Here is a 27,186-nt window from a genome sequence, read left to right as displayed (position 1 = left end):
TATGGAAAAAATAATTTTAAAAGAAAAACGGCTTTGATTTCTTGTTTTCCCATGTAAAGTTATTAAAATCATAAGTAAATTTAAAAAAAGCCTTTCAGAAATTTATTTTATTTGATATTTTCGAGTGTGATTTCACGATATTGCATTTATGGTGAAATTATACCGTGATCTGAAAGAGAGCATCGGGCACATAGTTTAATATTTGCCCGTAATATGTAATTGAAAAAATATACGATTAAAATTATTTATTTTACATGTAAGATCCATTATTTGTGTTTTAAAAAATTATTGTTGAAATTTGGAAAAGATTCAAAAATAAATAGATAAGTATGATATTAAAAATATATCTGCGAAATTTACTGCGAACTTCCTTTTAGTCCATGTGGTCCGGAAAGTTCAATTTACCGTAACACCATGTCGCATTATAACTTCAAAAAGATCACTGTTGTGCCGCCTTCACAGGTAAAATATTTCAAAAGTTATTTTAATGAACTTATTTTTGTTGCTTATATGTTGACTGCTTTGTTTTTAGAGTTTTTTTTTACTTACTTTGGAAAGCTTACACTATGTTCAGACTTACACGTTAATCCTTCAATGGTGAGTCTAACACGCAGAAGTCAGTAAATACATACAGACATGTGATTAATTGTGTCAAATATTTCTAATATTTTACTAATTTTAAAATTTATCAGATATTTCTGTATTTTTCTATAAGTTAGCATCATCAATCATTCTTACGGAAGATAACATTATTAAGCCATTTCATGAAGAAAAATGTTAGTGAACCGTGTTATTCTAAACGAGCCAACTGTTGTTGTTACTACGTGGTTATCAATCTGCTAGAAATTGGATGCATGGGATAATGTAGTCCTTGATATACATAGTCTAGATAAAACACAGATGTCACGAGAACGTCTTTTATTATATTTACTCTTTCAGCATTACCTCGAAGTACAATCCTCATCAGATCCAAATAAATGCAACATTTTTACGTGAAAATGCCTCAAGGCCCGAGACCCAAGTTGCCCTAGGCTTTTAATATATTGTCATTATCGCATCACTAGACGACGTCGGCAAAATTATTCTCAAGTCTTACTTTTAACTCCAGGGAAAGACTTCCTAACCCCAGTTTGACAATAAAGTAAAAAAACAGGCCATTACAAGACAATCGATTTACTTCCATTGTCGAATATTTTCGTTCCTTAAATATTTTTATTAGAATACTGTCGTTTTTTAATATAAACACACTCACTCATATACATACCCGTATGTATGTGTCTGCGTGCGTGTATACTGATGTGTCGGTGAATATGTTTGAGATTAGACTAAAAAATAATACGAAGAATAAAGCTAAGGCTAAAACTTAAATTAACAAAGAATTCGGTTAGTACAGCGTTTTGTGTTTAGGACGTTCCCTCTTGCGACAGTGATGTCCCAATCTCAAGGGTCGCCCAAATGATGTATCATAGAATTGGGCACCACTCGGAAATATATATTAAAATCTTGCCAGATGTGTCTCCAGCAGTTCCATCCAATATTTTCCACTACGTGAACTTGCCCTAAATGGAAAGCAGAGAAGATGGGTATCGTAGAGTGAGCGCTACACCACATATCTGTATTTAAGTAGTGCCAATATTTTTGCAATCCTTTCACAAAACATTCAACATGCCTTGTATGTTCTCATCTGATAGGATCAGCTTAGTTATAGTCATGCATGACTGTCTGACGATAATTTGGAGCAAATTACCTGGACCAGACATTAGGCCCAGAATAATATATCGAACAATTCCTAAAATTGTTACTGTTGCTCTATTAGGAAAACCACAAGGGATTCAGTCCTGGTTGCTGGATTAATTCCACCAAAATACTGATGTCTCCTGGATTATATGACAAATATTGTTCTGTGCTTCTTTTCCAGTGTCTCATGAAAGTTAAAGTATTACTTTGTCAAAGATAGGTGCTGTTCTGGCCAAAATGAAACTTCAGGAATGAAAATAAAATATTGGCCAGTAAAGTACTGGCTAGATGCTATAGGCACAAGTATGGCTGTGTAGTTAAAAAGTTAAGTTAGCTTCCCAACTAGTTATGTTTAATTTTAAAATAACTTATTTACCTGAGTTTTAACATCATCTCCTTTGAAATAGTCACCTTGTGCAGCAATACACTGGTCTCAACGTACTTGCCACTTCTGGAATCTGGCCTGGAAGTCGTTTTCCAAAAGTAAGTTGAAGACATTCTGCAATTCACTCTGGATCTTGACAATGGTGTTAAAACGGTGACCTTTGAGCTGCATCTTCATCTTGGGGAAAAGATGGCAGTCTGCAAGTGCTAAACCTGGCAAATAGGGCAGGCACAGAAGTGATATCATGTTGTTTTTGGTGAGAAACTCACAAGTAAGGAGAGCTCGGTGACAGGGTGCATTGTCATCATGAAGAATCCAATTCTTTGTGCTCCACAGATCCAGTCGCTTTTGCCGAATGTCCTCTCCCAAACGCTTCCAAAACATTGCAGTAGAACTCTCAACCGATGGTCTGGTCCTGGGGTAAGAACTCTCAATGCAAAATACCACATTTCCGGGGGTGACTCGTGTGGCAGATCATTAATTACTCATTGTCTTCCAGGGACATTCTTCTTTTGAAGTGCCCATGCTACTCACAGAGGGAACGACAGGGGACCAAGACTCTTGGTGGTTTGAAAAAATATATCAAGCTAAGTAAAAGCGTGGTTGCTCTTGCATACAGGCACATCTCTTGCAACCCTCTCCTGCTAAGTATCCCTAATCTTGCTTGTACCGCATAAATAGCACCTGTGTCAGTGCTGTGTAAAAGCACCGAGTACACTCTGTAAAGTGGTTGGTGTAAGGAAGGGCATCCAGCCATGGAAACTGTGCCAAAACAGACATGGAGCCTGAACAGCCCTTCAGCTGGTCAGCTCCTGTCAAACTGTCCAACCCATGCCAGCATGGAAAACACGTTAAATGATGATGATGACAAGGAAACTAGTATTAGAATGGTTTTAAAATGTGTGCATAGTTTGTTACAGACAGATATATGTGCAGTGTATTGAAAACACTACAGCTTTCCGGATTTTATGATGTTCTACATATGTATTTATTTGTAGTTTTTATATTTCACAAATGCCTTTTGTTTTTTGTTTTTAGGATTTTATTGACATTATTTTGTCAAAGACACAGCGTAAGACTCCGACAGTTGTTCACAAACATTATAAGATTTCAAGGATCCGGCAGTTTTATATGCGCAAAGTGAAATTCACACAACAGAACATTCATGATAAGTTAACGCACATAATAAATGACTTTCCGAAGTTAGTTGTAAGTACTTCTTTTTGATTTATACAATATACTGATGAATAGATTTTTTTTCTTCTGCTGAACTAATCAATTGTATAGTTGTATTTTGAGAAGGTCATTATGCCAATGTGAAACACAGACATTTGTTCTTTTACTCTTTTACTTGTTTCAGTCACTTGACTGTGGCCATGCTGGAGCACCGCTTTTAGTCGAGCAAATCGACCCCAGGACTTATTCTTTGTAAGCCTAGTACTTATTCTATCGGTCTCTTTTGCCGAACCGCTAAGTTACGGGGACGTAAACACACCACCATCAGTTGTCAAGTGATGTTGGGGGGACAAACACAGATACACAAGCATATACACACACATACATATATATGGGCTTCTTTCAGTTTCTGTCTACCAAATCCACTCACAAGGCTTTGGTCGGCCCGAGGCTATAGTAGAAGACACTTGCCCAAGGTACCAAGCAGTGGGACTGAGCCCAGAACCATGTGGTTGGTAAGCAAGCTACTTACCACACAGCCACTCCTGCGCCTATTATTCTGTCATGTACTTTATTTACTTCAGTTACTTTATCCATTTCTCAGCCAACAGTATACCTACTCCATCACTATTCCCACTCAGAAGCATTTGTACCTTTGTTCCTTGTCTGTGAAGGTTCTTTCTATCTTTATTCTTGAACAAAGCACACATCTACTTGTCTCAGCTCCAGAATCTTTACAGTCTCTTCTAATTTACTTTTCATAATGTTGCTGTTCATAATAACTATAGTCAAAACAGTTTATTATACTCTACATGTGAAAAAGAAAATTGTCTGATGTTAAAACACAAAGAGCTCTAACAATAATTATGATTACTAGTTTTACCATGTAATTCTCATATATGATACTGAGCATAGTTTTGTCATGTAGTTTCAGTTGTGTGTAACACACATAACCGCAATTACGATTGTATAGGCTTCCTTTAAAGTTAAAATAAATACACAGATATAAATTTTAATGCATGGTGTATCAAGTTAGATTTAGACAAAGTTTTATATTTTGGATTTTCAAACAGTGAAAAATGGGGCTTGCACACAGTGACAGCTTGTATTATTTCATGAAATAGAAAATTATATAAGGATATTTTTTTTCTACACAAACTTTATATTATTCTGTGTTATTAAATATATGCTCTCAGATTAAAATTCCTTTATGTAACTTATAGGATGTTCACCCATTTTATGCTGATTTGATGAACGTTCTCTATGACCGGGACCATTACAAACTTGCTCTGGGACAAATAAACACAGCTCGACATCTAGTTGACAAGTAAGTACTTTGTGTGTGTGTTTTTTTAAGCATTTTATTTATATTTTTGCTATGTAATAGATACCATTTCACTTTGTATCATTCTTCAAATTACTCCATTACCAGTTTTGCAGGTATGACTGTGTAGATATGATCTTAAATGCCACTTTGTGATACTTTGGGCAAGTGTCTACTGTAGCCGTAAAACAATGTCTTGTGGGTGGAATTGGTAGACAGAAACCATATAGAAACTTGTCTTGTGTGTGTGATGTCCTTCCTGTTACATAAAAGGAAGGACTTCAGACTATTTTACAGTCTTTCTACTGCTAATTTTTACCTATTTTTCAAGTAATTGATTTTTTTATCCCAGTGTTCTTTGAAAATACAGAGCTATGCAAAGATTTGTTAGCTGGGAATGTCAATAATGTCATACTTTTTACATTTTTGTTTAATGCTTTTGTGCAAGGATGTAGAATGCAAATGTTCAAACAGGTACACATACGTACAGAGACAATATATGATAGTGAAGTTAACAAGTTTGTTTCACAAACCTGTGGTCATTTAGTCCAATCAAACTGAGTGGCATCTTGGGCGATGTCCTCTACTATACCTCCAGCCTTATGCATGAATTTAGTTGATGGAAACTTTCACCCACCCCTTGTACTTTAATCCCCTCATCTCTGCTCACCTCTGATTTTCTAGTCTTGTGAGCTATATGGTGGCTCCAACATGTTGTTCATATGCTGGTACCACAAAAAAAAAAAATCTTTTTTTTTCTGTGCTAGTGCAACTCAAAATGTATTCAGTACTCACTGTAAGCAAACATTAAACCTCAACACAGTCCTGCAGTTCATTGGATCCTGTCAAACCATCCAACCCACACCAGCATAAAAAAACAGACATCCAACAACAATGATGATGAGGGGGAGTGGAGGAGGGCGATATTGACTGTGGTTAAGAAATTCACTTTGCAAGCATGTGCTTTCAAATTCGATCCCGCTGTGGCACCTTGGGCAAGTATCTGCTACTATGGCCTCAGTTTGACCAATGCCATGTCTTTAGTAAATGGAAACAGTACAGAACCCTATTGCAGATGTGTGTGTGTATATACATTACATACATATTTACATGTATGAATGTGAATGTTTGTGCATGTGTTCTGTTTGTCTGTGCATTGACCCAGTGACATTTATGTCCTGCATAAACAAATGTCACTCTTTTAACTTGCAAAGAGCAGTAAAATGTAGTATCTTACTTGAAAACGAGTGGATAATTGGTGTCAATTGGAGCATCTAGCCTTAAAATTCTGCCTCATGAACTCTTGTCCAACTCATGACAGCAGACACAAAAAAATGATGATAATGATGTGAAGATGCCTCATTGTATAACAGATTTCATTGAATTTATTTGCTCACAATATTTTCTAGACTGTAAGTTGCAGTTGTTTATTTGTTTAACTTACTTTACTTTATGTGATTTTATTTATATATATCATCATCATCATCGTTTAACGTCCGCTTTCCATGCTAGCATGGGTTGGACGATTTGACTGAGGACTGGTGAAACCGGATGGCAACACCAGGCTCCAATCTAATTTGGCAGAGTTTCTACAGCTGGATGCCCTTCCTAACGCCAACCACTCAGAGAGTGTAGTGGGTGCTTTTACGTGTCACCCGCACGAAGGCCAGTCAGGCGGTACTGGCAACGGCCACGCTCGAAATGGTGTCTTTTATGTGCCACCCGCACAAAAGCCAGTCCAGGGGCACTGGCAACGATCTCGCTCGAAAACCCTACGAAGGCCAGTCAGGCGGCACTGGCAACGGTCACACTCAAAATGGTGCATCTTATGTGCCACCCGCACAAGAGCCAGTCCAGGGGCACCAGCAACGATCTCGCTCGAAAATCCTACAACAACCCCACACAAGAGCCAATTCAGGGGCACCGGCAACGATCTCACTCGAAGAAATTTCATGTGTCACCAGCACAAGAGCCAGTCCAGGGGCACTGGCAATGATCTCGCTCGAAAAACCTCATGTGTCGCCCGCACAAGAGCCAGCCCAGGGGCACCAGCAACGATCCCGCTCAGAAAGATTTCATGTGTCGCCCTCACATGAGCCAATCCAGGGGCACTGGCAACGATCCCGCTCGAAAGATTTCATGTGTCGCCCACACATGAGCCAATCCAGGGGCACTGGTAACGATCCCGTCCCACTCAAAACATTTCATGTGTCACCCGCACAAGAGCCAGTCCAGGGGCACTGGCAACAATCTCGCTCGAAAGATTTCATGTGTCGCCCGCACATGAGCCAGTCCAGGGGCACCGGCAACGATCTCGCTCGAAAGATTAGATCTTTATACTGAGACCCCCTTCGGTCATGACTGACCATGGGATTGCACCTAGAAAGTTACCCTCCGGGGCACAAGTCCGGGCAAGGTTGTTTTATGAAAGACCAGCAGTCGCGCATGCATACCAGCCTCCCCTCTCCATGCCACCACAGTTATCCAAGGGAAAGGCATATATATATATGCATTAGCTGTGTGGTAAGAAGTTCACTTTTCAATCACAGTCTTGGGTTCAGTCCCACTGTGCAGCACTTTGGGCAAGTATCTTCTATTATAACCCTGGGCCAATCAATGCCCTATAAGCGAATTTGTAAGACAAAAACTCTGTGTGGAAGCCTGTTGTGTATGTGTTTATATGTACATGTGCTTTGTTCTCCTACTGCTTTGACTATTAGTGCTGTTTTGTTCACTTCCCTGCAACTTAGAAGTTTGACAGAGGAGACTGACAGAGCAAGTACTGGAGTCAATCTGTTCAACTAAACTCTTCAAGGTGGTGTGCCAATGACTGAAACTAGTAATAGATAAAAGATATATTTTTCACTATAGAAGACATCATTGAAATTGCGTAAAACATGTAACCTGTGTATTTGTTTATGCCCTGACTCTACATTTGTTATTGTTTGTAGTTGTGTACGTTTGTCTACGTATAGTAAAGTGAAAAAATATTGTTCTATCAATGGAAATTGTAACAAATCAAATGAACTCAAATTAAATCTTAGGATAATGCGGTTATAATTTAGAATGTTATCATTTTTGTTGTCTGAAGCAACAGTTTATCTGTGCAATATTTCTATGTATGTATGTATGTATGTATAGTTTTAGTTATTTTTAAGACTAAAATTGAGATGTTCCCATTGCAGTGTTTCAAAGGATTATGTTAGACTTCTGAAATATGCTGATTCACTTTATCGATGCAAGCAATTGAAAAAAGCAGCTCTAGGAAGGTTAGTTTTTGTAATATTTAAATTGGTTAAATACAAATCTACTGTTTGGAATTAACATTGAACAGTTGTTATATACTTTAATTAAAGAACATATTATACAATTGTATATTATGGTATGTATTTCTAGAATGGTGACCATTTTGAAACGTCAGAAACAGAGCTTGGAATATCTAGAACAAGTTAGACAACATTTATCTCGTTTGCCATCCATTGATCCTACTACCCGAACTCTTCTTGTCTGTGGATTCCCTAATGTTGGAAAATCAAGCTTTATCAATAAGGTTTGTATAAATGTTTTTCCAAGTGTTCTTAGTTACTAAACCAACCAACTTCTCTCTCTCTGAGAACTGAAGACAGATTTAATCAACAGATCCTATTTGATTTCAGATGTTAAATGTTCTGTTACTACTTTCAAATATTTATTCTTTTCCTTATTATGATTAACATGAGGACAGTGGATTAGCAGACTTGTTAGAGAATAATGCCTTGTAGTATTTATTCCAGTTCTTTTATGTTCTGTGTTAAAATCCTGCTGAGGTGAACTTTGCCTTTCATCCTTCAGTTCAAGTACTGGTGACTCGTCTCCAAATTTCTGGCCTTGTAATAATGTCAGAAACAATTATGATTAACCCTTTAGCATTCAGATTTCAGTGTCAAATGTAATGCTTATTTATTCACATAGATTTGAATTAGTCATACATTACATTATAGCTTTTAGACTTCAGTGACATAATTGTTCATTTTTAGAATAATATTGTAGAGTAAGTGTGAGAGGTTGGATCTGGCAAGTTTGTAGATAAAACAAGTCGATTATTTTGGCTGGACATGGCTGATTTAAACGCTGAAGGGCTAAGATAAGATACAGTGACCAAATGTTAATATGTTGAACCAGTGAACAAAAGATATCAATTTTAACCTGTATTTACCGCCTGGTTGCCTTTTCGCAACACAAAACCTACTTCTTCTTGTTTGGACATGAACTCGCCAGGAAGCATCTGACTGAGCATACGAAATGTGCAGTTGGTAGTCAACACCCGTAGCTAACAGTTGCATACTGTCCTTTTCTTTCAGATTGTGGAAGCTTACCGTAACGTTTAATCTAAATACAGTGAAATTTTAAGACTTCATTTTTTTTATGGGCATATATGGGTTAAATGCTCTCATTGACATAGGATGTCCTTAAGAGGAGTACATTACTTTCTTTTATCCACTCTACCTAACTGATAAGAAATACCACTTACTTCATGGCTGAGTTGTTGACATTTAGAAAATATTGCTGTACTGGTTTATTTAAATATCTGAATGTGTTAATCAGTGTTTATTGTTTCTAATATCCAGTTATTATTCTTGTAATAATTTTGTTAACTTCTAGATTACACGAGCCGACGTTGAAGTGCAGCCTTATGCTTTCACAACCAAATCATTGTTTGTCGGACACACTGACCATCGGTATCTACGTTGGCAGGTAAGATATCTATTTTGTGAAAAGTTTCATTTTAAAAAATCTTATTTCCTGTTAATATTTATTTCTTCTTTTCCTTTTCAAATATATAAGTAACATATTTTCCAGCCCACAAGTTAGTGTGTTATATAGTGTAAATTCAAACATCAGTCTTTCCAAATCCAGTTGCTTTTCACATAGAATTTTTGGTCCTCCAAAATCGTCTCCGAGAGTTTACCTCACTTTTTCTGCTGTAAATTTTAGTTTGAAAAATTTGACTTTTATGCCAGAAAATATGGTATGTTTGATTGTATTTTTATCATTAATATTGTCATAAAGGAGTGATCTTAGTTAATATTTATTAGTGACAGCTATGGTATATGTATAAGCAGATATTTTTGTCACTTAAAAGAATTATAACTAGAGTGCATTGAAAATACTTGGTATTCAGAACAGAAGTGGATTGAGAAAGCGTCTTGCTTTAAAACTTCTGTGACTATATTTCCAAAGAAATACACTATCTGTTGTAATAATTCTAAGTATTTCTATAAGTTCAGTAATAAAGTCTCGCCCTGAAGCTTAAATCATACAAAGTTCTTAATTCCCAGAATCTTGTTCAATAGCATAATGCAAGTTCCTACAATGAATTCAGTCATAGCTTTGTTAAACAAGACTGTTTGTGTGATGTTTGAGTTAAGTCACATGACCTACAACATCATTTTTGTTATGTATGAATCAACATTTCATCTGTTTCCTATTTCTTAGGTATGTGGAGCACATCATCATTTAACATTCATTTTCCATGCTGGCATGGGTTGGAAAGTCAGAGAGCCATGCCAAGCTCCACTGTCTGCTTTAGCAAGGTTTCTGTAGCTAGATGCTCTTCCTAGCGCTGGGAGTGTATATATAATAAAAACTACTCTTTGAAACAATTTATATTCTAAATGCTATTTTTTCTCCCTTTCCAAATAGGTTGTTGATACTCCAGGTATATTGGATCATCCTTTAGAAAATAGAAACACTATTGAAATGCAGGCCATTACAGCATTGGCTCATTTAAAAGCTGCAGTACTGTATATTATGGATATCTCTGAACAATGTAACCAAACAATTGATGAACAGGTAAGAGTTTGTTTGTAAATACAAACAGTGGCTGTCTCCATTTTAGGCTCTTATTTACATTATTTACAATTGACGGATATTTGTCCTTATCTTGTTTGTTGTTAATACAACGTTTCAGCTGATATACCATACGGTGTAGTGGTTAAGAGCATAGGCTACTAACCCTAAGATTCCGAGTTGGATTCCAGGCAGTGACCTGAATAATGATAATAATAATAATAATAATAATTTTTAAAAAAAACAACAATAATAAACAACAACACCACCACCACCATCGTCATCATCATCATCATCATCATCATCGGAAAATACCTTAGGAATGTGAACCCAGGTTGGAAATTTCCCCAAGACACCTGATGAAAGCTGGAGGGCATATTAGCTGAAACATTGTGTTAACAACAAACAAGATGAGGACAAATATCCGTCAATTGTAAATAATGTACATAATTCTTCATCTCTTAAATATAGAACTCCATTTTAGTTGTTACTATCACAACTGCTGTTTGTTTGAATTAACTGAGAATTGTAATGTGAATTAGCATTGGCTAAAAAACATGTAAACATTTTGAATACAATAAGATACAAAGGAATCCAGGAACAAATTGCCTCCACATCCAAACTAAACTTCACACATGCTGAATGGGTAAATGCGTTAACTATTATATTACTGCTTTGTTTTCTTCTTACTACCCTTTTTTTACTCTGCTATTGGGTGGTTGACATAAAATCCTTCGTTTCATTGATTTATTCAAAAAATATGGAATTACAGACTTGGCCAACACAAATTTAATTCTCTAAAATAATTGGGATTATTTAGGTTGTCTCATGCAGTCGTTCCCCAATTATTATTTTTTTTTTTTTTTCCTTTTATCACAGTATACTTAGAGTAAATAAAAAGTATTTTGGTGCACTTTGTGTATAAAGTTAAAAATGAAAATATTATAAATGGTATTTATATATTTTATATAAATGTGAATGATTTAACTACCGAAATATATTAATCATTTCATTACCAATCTTGCAATGAAATACATTGCCTATTAATATTTAAAATTATTCTATTCATGTCGTACCTAGCTACCTCCTATACATACCCCAGTGCTTACGGGAGGTAGCCATATGTTTAATGACCTAATCTCATTGGTTTTATTTCAGTTTGTTAGCTATTTACTTTTCCTTGTATGCTTAATTTATATTTTATATATATTTTTGCTTTAAATTTTCAGATTACCTTATTTGAAAGCATTAAACCATTATTTGTGAATAAACCCATCTTAGTTTGCATCAACAAAATAGATGTTCTGAAATTTGAAGACCTCCCAGAAGCTACACAAGTAATTTGTTTCAACACACATGATCTCTCTCTCTCTCTCTCATTAAATATAATAATGTAGTATGAATTATTTTAGGATACTTCATATGATATATTTTCTAATTACATTTGTTTCTTTAAATCATGCACAAGACATGAAAAAATAACATATGGCTAACTAGTTGGTCCTTTTATGAAATAAAATGTGATAGGATTAATGTTTGGTTTGATCTGGTTCTGAAACATAAAATGAATGAGTAATAAATCTACAGGGTGCCCACAAAGTCAGGCTACATGGAGTAAATAAAATTATAACATAAACAATTAAATTTAAGAAATAATTTCTTAACCCATTACCTACCAGTGATCTCATGAGATCACTTAAAAATTACAAATTTCGTAATTATCTGTCAAAATTCCAGTTAATAGAATTATGGGAGGTAATGGGTTTAAGTATGTGTTAATCCCCATGTACCCAGACTTTGAGGACACCCTGTAGTTTGGATGTTAGTCTTTTGATGCTATATATACTACATATAAATAGGTGTACTTAAAATTGCTTCAGTCTAAAGTAGAGTACACAGCCAAGAAAAGTTCTTGAAAATTATAACTTATATTTCCTACCCTGAAATTTTTTAGACTTCATTTACGTTTTGTTTTTTTAGTAGTTTGTCTTTGGACTGTGGCCATACTGGGGCACCACTTTCAAGGGATTTTACGTTTTATCAACCCCAGTGTCTTGTCTGGTACTTATTTTAGCAACTTCTATTTCTTGAATAGCGACATCTACCTAAGAAATTTAACTTTGGGAATGAAATTCCACGATGTCCTTTTGTTTTGTGTGTGTTTGTGCATGTACATGCCTACGCATGTATGAATATATGAAACAGTACTGAACTAGAAACAGTAATGTTTGTTGACATCCTCTTCGACAAATTGTCTTCAAGTTTTTAACTTTTGAAGATGAGTGGAATGAAAGAACTCCTCACTTGAAAAATAGTTAAGAATTAATAAGAGTTAGCTACAGAGTACTTTCAGTAGACCAATACCTCAAAAATATGTATTTGTTTAATCCACACTAGCATAGAAAAATGTATTTGAAACAAATGAATGCAATTTATTAGAAGTATTTCATAAATTTATAAATATTTAAATATATGGTGATGGTTGTGTGTTCTTAATTTTAAAGGCTTCCATCAAGAAAATAGAAGAGGAAAATGTTCCAATAATGTATATGAGTACACTCACTGAAGAAGGAGTCATGAATGTCAAAAATGAGGTAAGTGTTTGAATATTTGTCATTGGTCTGTGGCCATACTGGAGCATTGCATTGAAGGATTCGGTCAATCAAAATGATCACACTACCTTTCTTTTTAAAGTCTGATACTTGTTTGCTTTTTGTGGATCTGCAAAGTTTCAAAGACAAACCAACATTGGTTGTAAAGTGTTGAGCGACAAACATGCCAGCACAGACACATTTGCACATGAGTGATGGGCTTCTGTACTGTTTGTCTACTAGGTATACTCATACAGCATTGGTCAGCCCAGGACAATAATAGAAGATACTTGCCCAAGATGCCATGCAGTGGGACTGAACTTAAATTCATACGGTCACAAAGCATATTTCTTAACTGTACAGCCATCCCTTAAGTCTAAAAATACTGACATTTTTTATTTATGTAATTTAACTTTAAATATAACTGTTCTTTACAAACCAATACTAAAGGGAGAAGCCTCCATGTAGTTAGTTGACCTGTTAGAAACAGTAGCGACATTTCTTTTTAATCAAACCCTACCATATTAGTAGAATATATTTCTAGATATTTAAAAAAAAAAAACAAAAAAAACAGGATGGTCAAACCTGGAATGGTTTGACCATAGGTTTTGCTCAGTCAGAACTGACTTGAGAATTAACACTTAAAAGTATTTTAGTATTAATTTGTAATTTATTTGGTGTCGATGAAAAAATAATTTGTTTTATCCGTCATGATTCGTTTCATAATATTGGGCTGGCAATGAGGAAATGTTATTTTCATATTTTGTCTAATCTAGGCTTGTGATCGTCTGTTAGCTTATCGAGTGGAAACAAAGATTCGTCAGAAAAAAGATGACTTATTATCACGATTAAGAGTTGCAATGCCAAACAAGAGAGATGATAAGGTAAGGTTTCTGATGTTTTATCAGAATGTAATCAAAATATGATATTTGCAATTTAATGTTTGTTAGAGAGTTTTGTTTACTATTTTTCTTGAAAGACACCTTCACATATGGAAACCTTCCTTTTGGGTGACTGTTTCTCTTTCTTATACGGATTTTTGTTATGTGTAACATTTTGTTGTGAATCGCAATATGTTTTGCTTCATTATTGTGAGTTCAAACACATTACAACCATTGTGTTTAAGTTCACATCTTTCTTGAAGGAATAACAGTAGATAAAGCAACCCGCTATAACCCCACACCTTCTTAAAATTGGAATTTAAGGACAATGTACCAATTCTGTTATGAGGAGCAAAAATATATAAACAGCAAAACCACCACTAATTATAGCAAGATGATCTGTGATGAAATGATTTTTTTTTTCTTTCTATTTTTTTTTTTTTAATAGGAAAGATCAGTTCATATCCCTGAAGCTGTTCTTCAGAAAAGGCAAAAAATGGAAACCGATGGGCAAAAGAAGAAATTGGTAAGATTTACTTATTTGTCTTCAGTGGAACTGTTTACATTACTAAAGTTAGCTTCCGAGACTTAAGAGAGTGGGTGTGAAATTTTTGCCTTTGAAAAAAGAAATGGATGATAAATCTTTCTTGCAACACTTGGAATCTGTCATAGTCAAACCCATTATCTTTAAGTCACAAATTCAGATGGGGAATTGGCAGAGTCATTTAGAATGTGTTGGATAGAATGCTTTGCAGTATTTCTCCTTTTTCTTTACATTCTGAGTTCAGATCCCACCTTGGCCTGCTTAGGTGGTAGACTTAATCCATTACCCAGTTTTACACCATCACCACTTGATCTGTGGGTGTCTTTAGCAGAGTCCACTTTGTTGCAAACATTTGAGCTAGATTTTCAGTTTGAGGATACCTTCCTCCACACTGAGTTGTAAAAGGTCTTAGGCATTAATCTTCCCTCCTGATTAAAGGATTACAAAAAGTTGTAAAACCCCCATTAAAATGTTGCTTACGTCTGTAGACTGGTGCTACTGCTATACACTAACATCCAAGACAAGTGGTTTCCAATGTCTCTGCCTCCCTAACTTCCCATGCTTAATGTATACGCCACCCTTAATGTGCCTCTGGCAAATGATGTCAGTTGCATTGTTGAAACTTAAAACCTAATGACATCACAAACTACTTTCTGTGACACACTGATTGGAAACTAGTGTCCTTCACCAAATCCAAGCTGGCAATGATTTAATAACCAGCAGCCTTCAATTACTAGCTCATAGGTATGTCATTTTTGCTATTGCATGTCCTCTGAACTAACTAGCTTCCTACTTCACTCTGTCCCATTTTCCCTACCTATCATTCCTTCTATGATCACCTTTACTATCTCACCACACTAAACACTGCTATTATCTATATTTCAACTGAACATCAATTTCATCAGTCTGGAAAGACTTGCAAAGATCTCCAGGCATTGCCTCTCCTTCTTTTGATTATTTTATAAATAGACCAAAATATTTCTGTTTCTTTGCAGGAAAAAGACATTGAACAAGAAATGGGAGATGATTACATTTTAGATTTGAGAAGTAAGTAAATTATTTGACTGTAAATGTTTGATTGAATTTGAATTAAGGCCATGAATATAGTGATATTACCTTTAGAGTGTTAATAATAATTATTTCTAACAAAGGTAAAAGGCTACAAATTTAAGGGAAGGACAAGACTTAATTGATTAAAAATTAATCCCAGTACTTGACTGGTGCTTCATTTTATCAACCTTGGAAGAAGAAAAGGTAAAAGTGTTTTGGTAAAATTTGAACTCAGCAAGTAAGAGTTGTAACTAAATACTTATAAAATATTTTGTCCAATTCTTATAATTCACTCTAATAATAATAATTTTCTAATATTGGCACATGGTCTGAATTTTATGTGTGTGTGTGTGTGTGTATTAGTCTGTTACATCAATTCCAGTACATGACCGTTGCTATATTTTATTGACAAGTAGGAGCAGGTTTTGCATTGCAAAAACACAACCAGGGCTACACCAAGGATGTCAAATGTGATCAGAAATGTTGTAAAATACTCCATTGTAGTATTTGATTACTTTCTGAGTTCAAATCTCACACTAACAGTCAAGAACTGGAATCCACATAAAAGCACCCAGCACACTCTGAAAAGTGGTTGGTGTTAGGAAGGGCATCCAGCTGTAGAAACCATGCCAAATCAGACTGGAGCCTGGTGCAGCTCTGGTCAAACCGTCCAACCCAGCATGGACAATGGCTGTTAAATTATGATGATGGTAATATATCTTTGAAGGCAGGGCTCCAGCATGGTCACAGTCCTCAAACTGAAATTAGTAAAATAGAATGAAAATGATTTGAATTGTTCACATTGTCTATTATTTATTTCTAAACTTTTGTTACAGAAACCTGGGATTTGACGAATCCAGAAGAAAAATATGATGTCATGCCAGAAATATGGGAAGGACATAATGTAGCTGATTTTATTGACCCAAATATAATGCAGGTTAGTTAATCTCAAACTGATTGCATTGTGTAGTCATTATCAAGCATAATACTTAGTATTTAATTAAATTATACCATGGTGTAACAAATAGTAAATCTTACTATGGAAAATCTGTCTTAACATATTCCATCATTTAACCCTCGCTTTCATTACAAGCATTCTAAAATGGATGTTAAATAATGATGATTTTTGAGAAAAAAAAGAAAATTTTTTATTTTTTAAATACAATTCAAATGTATTTGAATATTTTTCTTTTTAAATTTTCAAATGGTGTTATGTCTAACAATTGTATTTATAGAAACTGGAAGCATTAGAGAAAGAAGAAGAGCTGAGAATTGCTGCAGGATATTATAACAACTTAGATGAAGAAGAAGATGAAGACATGAAGAAAATTAGAAAAGTTGCCGCCAAGTAATTAACCTTAATGATTTTTGCTTAAATATGCTCATTTTATTTTCACTGCTTTATTTGTACTATGTGTTACTTAAGCATTAATAAATGTTATTATTAGTGATTTGTGTAGATTAGTAGAAGCAGTAGGGTGATAGATCAAAGACCTCTCACTATTTAGTTATGTCCCTATACAGCTTGAGCTCAAATCCTGTTGAGGTGGACTTTGCCTAAAGTATGCACCAATGAAGTTGATGATTAGTATGATTGACTATAAGCTTCCCCTAAAACTTATGACCTTGTACCCTTGTTATAGATCGATATTATTAGGCTAATGGAAAGGTCCTTTTACTTTCTGCATTCAAATCTGACTGAAGTTGACTTCACTTTTCACATCTATATGGTTGATAACAGAACTCTTTATTTCACAGTTTACTAGTTTATCAGTAAGAAAGGATTGAATTGTAGTGATTTCTCATGGAAAAATGGATAACATGAATACTAAAATTACCTTTTCTTTCATATCTTAATACTCCATCCCTATTGTTTTTAAATAAATAGTATTTATTGTATTTTAATGTGTATAAGGAACCCTTTTTTGTCAAAAATTAGGTTAAAAAAATATGGGAGTTTCTTATACATGAATAGTATAATAATCCCTTATAAAACCTTTTTTCCAAAATTTTAAGCACCCCAAATTAGGGGTTTCCTTATACATGAGGGTTGCTTATGTGCGTTAAAATACGGTATTTTAATTATCAGCAAAGTTATCGTTCTTGCTTTTCTTTTCTATGCTGGCATGGGTTAGAAACTTGTTGAGGTAAATTTTCTATGGCCAGCCTTTACTTAACTTGTTTTCCACTTAAGGTATTTTCACACCACTGGTCCTCACAAATTGAAAGCAGCAAAGCTGCTGAACCTATGGGATTATTGCTTACCAGAGAAGGATGTTTAAAAAAAAAACACATGGAAATGAATTCACACACATACACGTATATGTTGATATTATGAACTTCTCAAGTTTCCATCTCCACTTCTTCTCACAAGGCATTTGTCAAGTCAAAGCCATAGAAAATACTTGCCTAAGATTCTATCCAATGGGCGAAACTCCGAATGGAACATGGTGATTGCAACAAGAGTGTCAGCTGTCATACCTGCATCTGTTGATTCATCATCATCATTGTTTAACATCTGCCTTCCATACTGGCATGAGCAGGACAGTTTGACGAGAGCCATTTTAGCAGAAGCCTGCACTAGACTTCTGTGACTGTTTTAGCAGGATTTTTACAGCTAGATGCCTTTCCAAATGCCAACCATTTTACAGAGTGGACTGGATGCTTTTTTAAGTGGCACCTGCACTGACAGGGTCACCAAGTAACTTGAGATTAATCTTGTTAAATCTTCTTAATTATTATTACCATACGATTTATGCATTGTTGTCTCTCAAATATTTAAAATCTACAATTAAGAGCCCTCTCTACTCGCTGGCGGTACCTACCCACCACCACTACCCATTTTCCTTTATTCAAAAATTCTTATCGCTCCTTAAAATTATGGCTTTTAAGTGTTGATTTCTCAGCCCAAGAATTACAGCGTGATGTGCTGCTTGACTGGTCCCCCCTCTCTCTCTCTCTCTCTCTCTCTCTCTCTTTATATATATATATGATGATGATGATGATGATCTTTTCTCCCGCCATGCCTCTGTCTACCCCTCCATCCTCTCTCTCCCCCTTCGTAGTTTTTCCTTTAAGGTCTTCAGGTTCTGGCTATATATAAATGAGAAACCCATTCTAAATTATCTCGCTGACGTACTACGACGAAATACCCAAGATGCAGATAAGATAGAGATTTTTATTTATTTACGGCCTCAAACATCTCAATACCTTGCGCTTTAGTTTTGTCCCTTATTATTTATCTTGTTTCTCTCCATGAAATTCAATTGAATTCAGTTGTTGTCTTAAATTCATGCTTATTCATTTTCTAAGCTTCCTAAATTCATGCTACGTTATATTCTAATCACCCAGAATTCATTGCTCTTTTAAAAAATTACGATTTATGCATTGTTGTCTCTCAAATATTTAAAATCTACAATTAAGAGCCCTCTCTACTCGCTGGCGGTACCTACCCACCACCACTACCCATTTTCCTTTATTCAAAAATTCTTATCGCTCCTTAAAATTATGGCTTTTAAGTGTTGATTTCTCAGCCCAAGAATTACAGCGTGATGTGCTGCTTGACTGGTCCCCCCTCTCTCTCTCTCTTTATATATATATATGATGATGATGATGATGATCTTTTCTCCCGCCATACCTCTGTCTACCCCTCCATCCTCTCTCTCCCCCTTCGTAGTTTTTCCTTTAAGGTCTTCAGGTTCTGGCTATATATAAATGAGAAACCCATTCTAAATTATCTCGCTGACGTACTACGACGAAATACCCAAGATGCAGATAAGATAGAGATTTTTATTTATTTACGGCCTCAAACATCTCAATACCTTGCGCTTTAGTTTTGTCCCTTATTATTTATCTTGTTTCTCTCCATGAAATTCAATTGAATTCAGTTGTTGTCTTAAATTCATGCTTATTCATTTTCTAAGCTTCCTAAATTCATGCTACGTTATATTCTAATCACCCAGAATTCATTGCTCTTTTAAAAAATTACGATTTATGCATTGTTGTCTCTCAAATATTTAAAATCTACAATTAAGAGCCCTCTCTACTCGCTGGCGGTACCTACCCACCACCACTACCCATTTTCCTTTATTCAAAAATTCTTATCGCTCCTTAAAATTATGGCTTTTAAGTGTTGATTTCTCAGCCCAAGAATTACAGCGTGATGTGCTGCTTGACTGGTCCCCCCTCTCTCTCTCTCTCTCTCTCTCTCTCTTTATATATATATATGATGATGATGATGATGATCTTTTCTCCCGCCATGCCTCTGTCTACCCCTCCATCCTCTCTCTCCCCCTTCGTAGTTTTTCCTTTAAGGTCTTCAGGTTCTGGCTATATATAAATGAGAAACCCATTCTAAATTATCTCGCTGACGTACTACGACGAAATACCCAAGATGCAGATAAGATAGAGATTTTTATTTATTTACGGCCTCAAACATCTCAATACCTTGCGCTTTAGTTTTGTCCCTTATTATTTATCTTGTTTCTCTCCATGAAATTCAATTGAATTCAGTTGTTGTCTTAAATTCATGCTTATTCATTTTCTAAGCTTCCTAAATTCATGCTACGTTATATTCTAATCACCCAGAATTCATTGCTCTTTTAAAAAATTACGATTTATGCATTGTTGTCTCTCAAATATTTAAAATCTACAATTAAGAGCCCTCTCTACTCGCTGGCGGTAACCCGCCCTCCCACCCCCTCCACCGGAAGTTCATTCCTCTGTCATCCCACCCCCTCCACCGGAAGTTCATTCCTCTGCCATCCCACCCCCTCCACCGGAAGTTCATTCCTCTGTCATCCCACCCCCTCCACCGGAAGTTCATTCCTCTGTCATCCCACCCCCTCCACCGGAAGTTCATTCCTCTGCCATCCCACCCCCTCCACCGGAAGTTCATTTCTCTGTCATCCCTCCACCGGAAGTCCATTCCTCTGTCATCCCACCCCCTCCACCGGAAGTTCATTCCTCTGTCATCCCACCCCTCCACCGGAAGTACATTCCTCTGTCATCCCACCCCCTCCACCGGAAGTTCATTCCTCTGTCATCCCACCCCTCCACCGGAAGTTCATTCCTCTGTCATCCCACCCCTCCACCGGAAGTTCATTCCTCTGTCATCCCACCCCCTCCACCGGAAGTTCATTCCTCTGTCATCCCACCCCCTCCACCGTAAGTTCATTCCTCTGTCATCCCGCCCCCTCCACCGGAAGTTCATCCCTTTGTCATCCTGTCAACCTCGGCTGTCTCCCGGAACCCATCTAGTGGCCTTGGCCATCCTCTCCCCTACCTTTGGGTAGCGCATTAAGGTTGAGAAATGTTTGCAGGTTGTAGGTAATGTTTTGCTTATGAATTCTTCCAATTGCAAGTTTTCTTTTCAGGTACACGACACTGCTTTTCCTCTTCCCAGGCTACAGGCCCACACCCCCAACACCCATACTGTTAGGATTGGCACTCTCAACGTCGGCACGCTGAAAGGTAGATCTGGTGAAATTGTTGAGATGCTTGAACGGAGATGCGTAGATATGTGCTGCATCCAGGAAGTAAGATGGAGAGGAGGTTCTGCAAGGTTCCTCACAGGCAAAGAACACAGGTACAAGATTTTCTGGGCAGGGAACACTGACGGGGTCGGGGGCGTAGGAATACTTCTAGCGGAGAAATGGGTGGATAAGGTAATCGAGGTCGTTAGAGTAAGTGACAGAGTACTTAAGATCAGACTAGTGCTTCATCATAGATTAGCTACTGTCATCTCAGCCTATGCACCTCAACCTGGGCTACCAGATGGTCTGAAAGACCAATTCTATGACACCCTCTTGCAAACTACCTCGTCGACGAGTGACAGGGACCTTCTCTTTGTGGCTGGAGACTTCAACGGTCATGTCGGACGTCGTGCTGGGGGCTTCCATGGCATACATGGAGGCTATGGCTTCGGTTCCCGCAACGAGGAGGGAACCAGACTGCTGGAGTTCTGTGATGCAACCAATCTTATGGTCTGCAATACCAACTTCAGGAAACCTGCCAGTCACCTAGTCACCTACCGCTCCGGCAGACACTCTAGCCAAATCGACTACATCCTCGCCAGAAATAGGGAAAGAGGGCGGCTTATAAATGCCAAAACCTACCCTGGCGAAGAATGTACCCCACAACATAGATTAGTAGTTAGCGACTTTGGGATCAAGGCAAAATGGGTGCCCAGAATTAGACAGGCTTGGAGAAGAAGGGTGTGGAAGCTTAAAGACCCTGCAAACGGACAGAGACTTAGAGACAAGTTACTTGAAGCATTTAACGAAATAGAAGGGGATATAGCATCATACAACGTGGAAGACAATTGGAGATTTCTGCGGGACAACCTGTTGAAAGCCACCGACCAGATTTGTGGGTGGTGTAAGGTCCCCTCCCAACCCAGAGTAACGTGGTGGTGGAACAAGGAGGTAGACAGGGCTATTAGACAAAAGAAACAAGCTTGGAAGGACTGGAAGAACGGTGGTAGCAGGGAATTGTACCAATGTGCCAGAAGGGAGGCTAGGCGACAGGTTTATTTAGCCAGAGGGGAAGCAGATAAGGAAAGATTTGCCAATGTTCTGCGCCGTGAGGACCAAAGACTCGAGGTATTTCGGGTTGCAAGACAGTGTAGGAGAGAGAATAGTGATGTTGTAGGAGAGAAATGTGTTCGCATGGATGATGGTACGCTTGCATTAAATGAGGATGCAAAGAAAGAGGTCTGGAGATGCCACTACGATAGATTGCTTAATAAAGAGAATGAATGGGAGAAAGAGAGCCTGCCTTATGTCGACCCAATAGAGGGACCAGCTATCCGAGTTGATAGTACCAGGGTAGATAAAGCAATTAAGAGTATGAAGACCGGGAAAGCCCCCGGCCCATCAGGAATCACTGCAGAGATGCTCAAAATATCTGGCAGTGTTGGCTATAGCCTAGTCACCCGTATTACGAACCAGGTGATACACGAAGGAGTCATACCCTATGACTGGTGTAGCAGCATCATAGTCAACTGCTACAAAGGTAAAGGGGACGCTTTAGATACAAATAATTACAGAGGCATCAAGCTGTTAGATCAGGTTATGAAAGTTACAGAGAGGGTCATAGCCCAACTAATTAGGGAGCGAATCAATTTAGATGAGATGCAGTTTGGGTTCGTGCCAGGTAAAAGCACTACTGATGCCTTATTTCTAGTGAGACAGTTGCAAGAGAAATACCTAGCCAAGGATAAACCTCTGTACCTGGCTTTCGTTGACATGGAGAAAGCCTTTGACAGGGTCCCCCGATCCCTTATCTGGTGGTCAATGAGGAAACTTGGGATAGAAGAATGGCTAGTGAGAGCTGTGCGAGCCATGTACAGAGATGCGGCCAGTAAGGTGAGGGTTGGAAATGAGTACAGCAATGAATTCCGGGTAGAGGTAGGGGTCCACCAAGGTTCCGTCCTCAGCCCCCTATTATTTACCATAGTCCTCCAGGCAATCACAGAGGAGTTCAAGACAGGTTGCCCCTGGGAGCTCCTCTATGCTGATGACCTTGCCCTAATTGCGGAGTCACTATCAGAACTAGAGGAGAAGTTTCAGGTGTGGAAGCAAGGTCTAGAATTGAAGGGCCTTAGAGTCAACCTAGCTAAAACCAAAATCCTAATAAGTAGGAAGGTAGATAAAACACAAACCCCTTAAGGTAGATGGCCCTGCTCAGTATGTAGAAAAGGAGTAGGTAGTAACTCTATAAGATGTACCCGGTGCAAGCTATGGACACATAAGAGGTGCAGCAACATCAAAGGCAGGTTAACTAGCAAGTTAGTTTTTGTTTGTGGCAGATGTTCAGGTGCAATAAAGACTGCAAACAAACAGGAAACAACTTCTATCTCATTCCAGGGTGAAAAACTAGAGGTAGTCGATAGCTTCCGCTATCTGGGCGACCAAGTTAGTAGTGGGGGTGGGTGCGCTGAAAGTGTAGCTGCTAGAATAAGAATAGCCTGGGCAAAGTTTAGAGAGCTCTTACCCCTGCTGGCGACAAAGGGACTCTCACTCAGAGTAAAAGGCAGACTGTATGACGCATGCGTACGAACAACCATGCTACATGGCAGTGAAACATGGGCTGTAACTGCTGAGGACATACGTAAGCTCGCAAGGAATGAAGCCAGTATGCTCCGTTGGATGTGTAATGTCAATGTGAATACCCGTCAGAGTGTAAGTATCTTGAGAGAAAAGCTGAACATTAGAAGCATCAGTTGTGGCGTGCAAGAGAGACGATTGCGCTGGTATGGACATGTGGTGAGAATGGAGGAGGATAGCTGCGTGAAAAAGTGCCACACCCTAACAGTTGAGGGAACCCGTGGAAGAGGTAGGCCCAGGAAGACCTGGGCTGAGGTGGTGAGGCAAGACCTTCGTACATTGGGCCTCACCGAGGCGATGACTACGGACCGAGACCTTTGGAAATGGGCTGTGCGTGAGAAGACCCGGCAAGCCAAGTAAGATCGTTGCCAGTGCCCCTGGACTGGTTCTTGTGCGGGTGGCACATGAGATGCACCATTTTGAGCGTGGCCGTTGCCAGTACCGCCTGACTGGCTCCTGTAGGATTTTCGAGCGAGATCGTTGCCAGTGCCCCTGGACTGGCTTGTGCGGGTGGCACATAAAAGACACCATTTCGAGCGTGGCCGTTTTCGTGCGGGTGACACGTAAAAGCACCCACTACACTCTCTGAGTGGTTGGCGTTAGGAAGGGCATCCAGCTGTAGAAACTCTGCCAAATCAGACTGGAGCCTGGTGTTGCCATCCGGTTTCACCAGTCCTCAGTCAAATCGTCCAACCCATGCTAGCATGGAAAGCGGACGTTAAACGATGATGATGATGATGATGACTATTTTGTTTTCTTTTTTAGAATACATGAAAAGAGACAACTGATGATCTTAGAGTCACGAGAAAGGCGAAAGGCATCAAAAATACCAAGATCTAAATTAGTTGTTGGAACTGTTGGTGATTTGGAGCAACAAATGGATGACTTGGGCTTACAGTTAGAACGTGCAGTAAGTTTTTTGCTGAATACATTTTGATTGATTTAACTTCGGTTTTAAACATTTTATTATACAGAATCAGTGTAAGTTAGTTTGAATGATAAGTCCACTCTGCTGGGTGGTTGGTGATACAAAGGGCATAGAAAGAAGTTTATTTAATGTGTATAAATAATTTTTTGTTCAAATTATGAAGTGAACTTAAAATTTTCAATTTAGTTGAAATTTATATGACAATATAGAACACGCTGTTCAGAAATTTTACTCAAAATTAGTTGGACATAGTTATTAATTAATAGTAGTTAGTTTATTCTCAAAAATTTAACAGCCATTTATATACTGATAATATATGTAAAAGTGGCTACAGAATAGCATGTTTTAATGTGTCGTCATAGTGAGCAAATTACAGAGTGAACAAAAAAAATATTTCGTAAAAATGAATAACAAACCAGTTCGGAAGAAGGCTGACTGTCTTGCAGTAGGTGTGGGATAAATAGAAATTAGAATGTGGCTGAGCAATAACAAATCCCACATACTCAGTTTCAACACATAATGAAGTGTTTTTTTTTAACACCTATGAAAAATTAAAGCCTAATGTATATTTTGATTTCATTTCAGTTTCTCCTTTGATTAATTCATGTTGTTTGAAGCCATTCATTATATGAATATTTCTGTTTCAGGAGAAAAACTACTCAACACAAAGATCCCGTAGTACAACACGCAGGCCTTTGAAACGAAAGAGAGAAGATTCTCAAGCAGCCATGCGTAGCTCTTCCAGGACTCCTCGAGATCGATCTGGTTTACGAGATGAAACGGTACATAAAATATATTTTTTCACCTTAATAGATATGCCATGTTTGTTGGTGGATGTATTAGATACACCTTAACTTCAACAGCATATATTAAGGGGAAAACATTCTTAGTGCATTATATAGGCCTAACTTCACATATAGGACTTGGGGGGGATTTTTTTTTTGAGACTTTTGTCTTCTGTGAAAAGTGTCGTATATGTCATCAAATATAGCAGCTATTTTCTTTCTCCTTACTTGGAATTGCTTTGTTCCTTATTGTTAATCATATAGTGTGATACACTATATGATATGACCATTGTTATTATTGTCGATGCTGCTATATAGTTTTGTGGTTTATTTTGAATACTAATATTTACCAGTTTTGTTTTTCTAGATTATTTTCTTGAGTGGCGAAAGGTTTTTTTTTTATTATTTTGGTTGTGTGTAGTTTTGAATGTTTTGTGGGGTTTTTTGTAAGGTTAGCCATTTCTGATGTGTAATTTAGGTTGTAATTTTTACATTGTTTTGTGGGATACGTTTTTCCTTTTAGCTATGTCTATAATTATTTTACTGCAATGTCTCTGCTGTTGGTGATTGTGGGAACTCTTAGTTTCACTTTTTTCATACGTTTTTATGTGTGATAAGACCATTCCATCATAAAGACACGTCTTTCTAGTCTGAGTGAGTGAATTTTGGAATGCAGTATCTTGCTAGTAAGAATGTTTTCTGGATTACAGCTGCATGAATTTGCATGTTGATAAAATTTTGTAGTTCTAGAATGATGTCATTAGTGTTGTATTGCAAAATGTTAAGATTTTTCTTGGGTGGAACGTTTATTTTTTAATTTATAGTGTGCAGGCCTGTGATATTACGAAGGGAGGCTATCGATATAGCCTCCGTTTTTATAGTTGTTGCTGTTAATATTGGTAGTCATGTAAAATAGTGTATTTTCCTGGATTACTTGTAAATGTTTGATTGAGTTTATGTGACTATTTTGAAAATTTTGTAAAACACTTCTTGTAGAAAGTGGTAAAATAACTTCTAGTATATTGTCAGGTCACTTTGTCTTGAGCAGGGTTTGGTTTTACATTTCTTTCATTCTTCAGGAGATGGAAGGTCAATTAAAAATAGTACCACTAATATACTGAAGTTAATTAGTTCCTTAGAGACTTCTCCCAACCAAAATGTCCCAAATTTAGAAGTTAATGTATTTTAATATATCTAAAGTGACAATTTGGCAAAACTCTTCACACGCCAGACGAAGTTGTTAGTGATATTTTTCTCAGCTTTTTAAATTCTGAATTCAAATTTTGCCAAGGTTGACTTAGCCTTTCATCTATTCATAAGTACTGGTTGAGTACTGGGATTAATGTAATCGACTTACTCACTCCCCTCAAAATTGCTGCCCTTGTTTCTCAGTTAGAAATTATATTTTAATATATCTGTAATTATTAATTAACCATTTCAACTCTAGGATAAATAAATGCCTTTTAAAAATTAATAAAAATCATTTCATATGATTTTTATGAAGATTTCCAAAGCCGCTGGAACTTAAATTATTCTTGTAAAGAAATGAAACAAAACAAAAATTGTATGTATTGCATATATTATTTTTCACATGTTCATTAAAATCTAATTTTAAATATTTCAGATGGTCAATAAAGTAAGAAAGATGACACGCAAGGCTATGAAGTCCTTCACAATGGACGGACGTAAAGGAGAATCTGATCGACACATTCATGATTTGAAACCAAAACATATTTTCAGTGGTAAACGTGGTATTGGAAAGACACAGAGACGATAATTTTTATGAGATAAATGCTTGTTGGATGATTTCATTGAGATTTTCTGAATTAAAAAGAAATTCTAATAATA

The 27,186-nt window shown here is 37.1% G+C and overlaps 1 protein-coding gene across 1 annotated transcript; it reads left to right on the top strand.

Annotated features, from left to right (window-relative positions):
- Nucleotides 1-370: 370 nt before the first annotated feature.
- On the top strand, nt 371-27,186 carry LOC106869358 (GTP-binding protein 4). The gene is made up of 17 exons (XM_089354214.1): nt 371-462; nt 3,161-3,331; nt 4,522-4,625; nt 7,808-7,891; nt 8,019-8,172; nt 9,264-9,356; nt 10,305-10,454; nt 11,681-11,788; nt 12,956-13,045; nt 13,819-13,926; nt 14,372-14,449; nt 15,463-15,514; nt 16,354-16,454; nt 16,753-16,865; nt 24,391-24,535; nt 25,201-25,335; nt 26,963-27,186. The coding sequence occupies exons 1-17, from the start codon at nt 415-417 to the stop codon at nt 27,113-27,115; spliced, it is 1,887 nt and encodes a 628-aa protein (XP_089210340.1). The 5' UTR covers nt 371-414; the 3' UTR covers nt 27,116-27,186.

This window comes from Octopus bimaculoides, chromosome 6 (genome assembly GCF_046866305.1).
Source record: "Octopus bimaculoides isolate indiv1 chromosome 6, ASM4686630v1, whole genome shotgun sequence".
Taxonomy (NCBI): Eukaryota; Metazoa; Mollusca; class Cephalopoda; order Octopoda; family Octopodidae; genus Octopus; species Octopus bimaculoides.
The sequence above is the reverse complement of the archived record's forward strand: the minus strand, read 5'-3'. Positions and strand labels throughout refer to the sequence as shown.

Coding starts and splice junctions, on each gene's coding strand:
- LOC106869358 (XM_089354214.1), top strand. CDS start 415: ATGTCGCATTATAACTTCAAAAAGATCACTGTTGTGCCGCCTTCACAG. Junction 3,332..4,521: donor ATGACTTTCCGAAGTTAGTT/GTAAGTACTTCT, acceptor TGTAACTTATAG/GATGTTCACCCATTTTATGC. Junction 9,357..10,304: donor ATCGGTATCTACGTTGGCAG/GTAAGATATCTA, acceptor CTTTCCAAATAG/GTTGTTGATACTCCAGGTAT.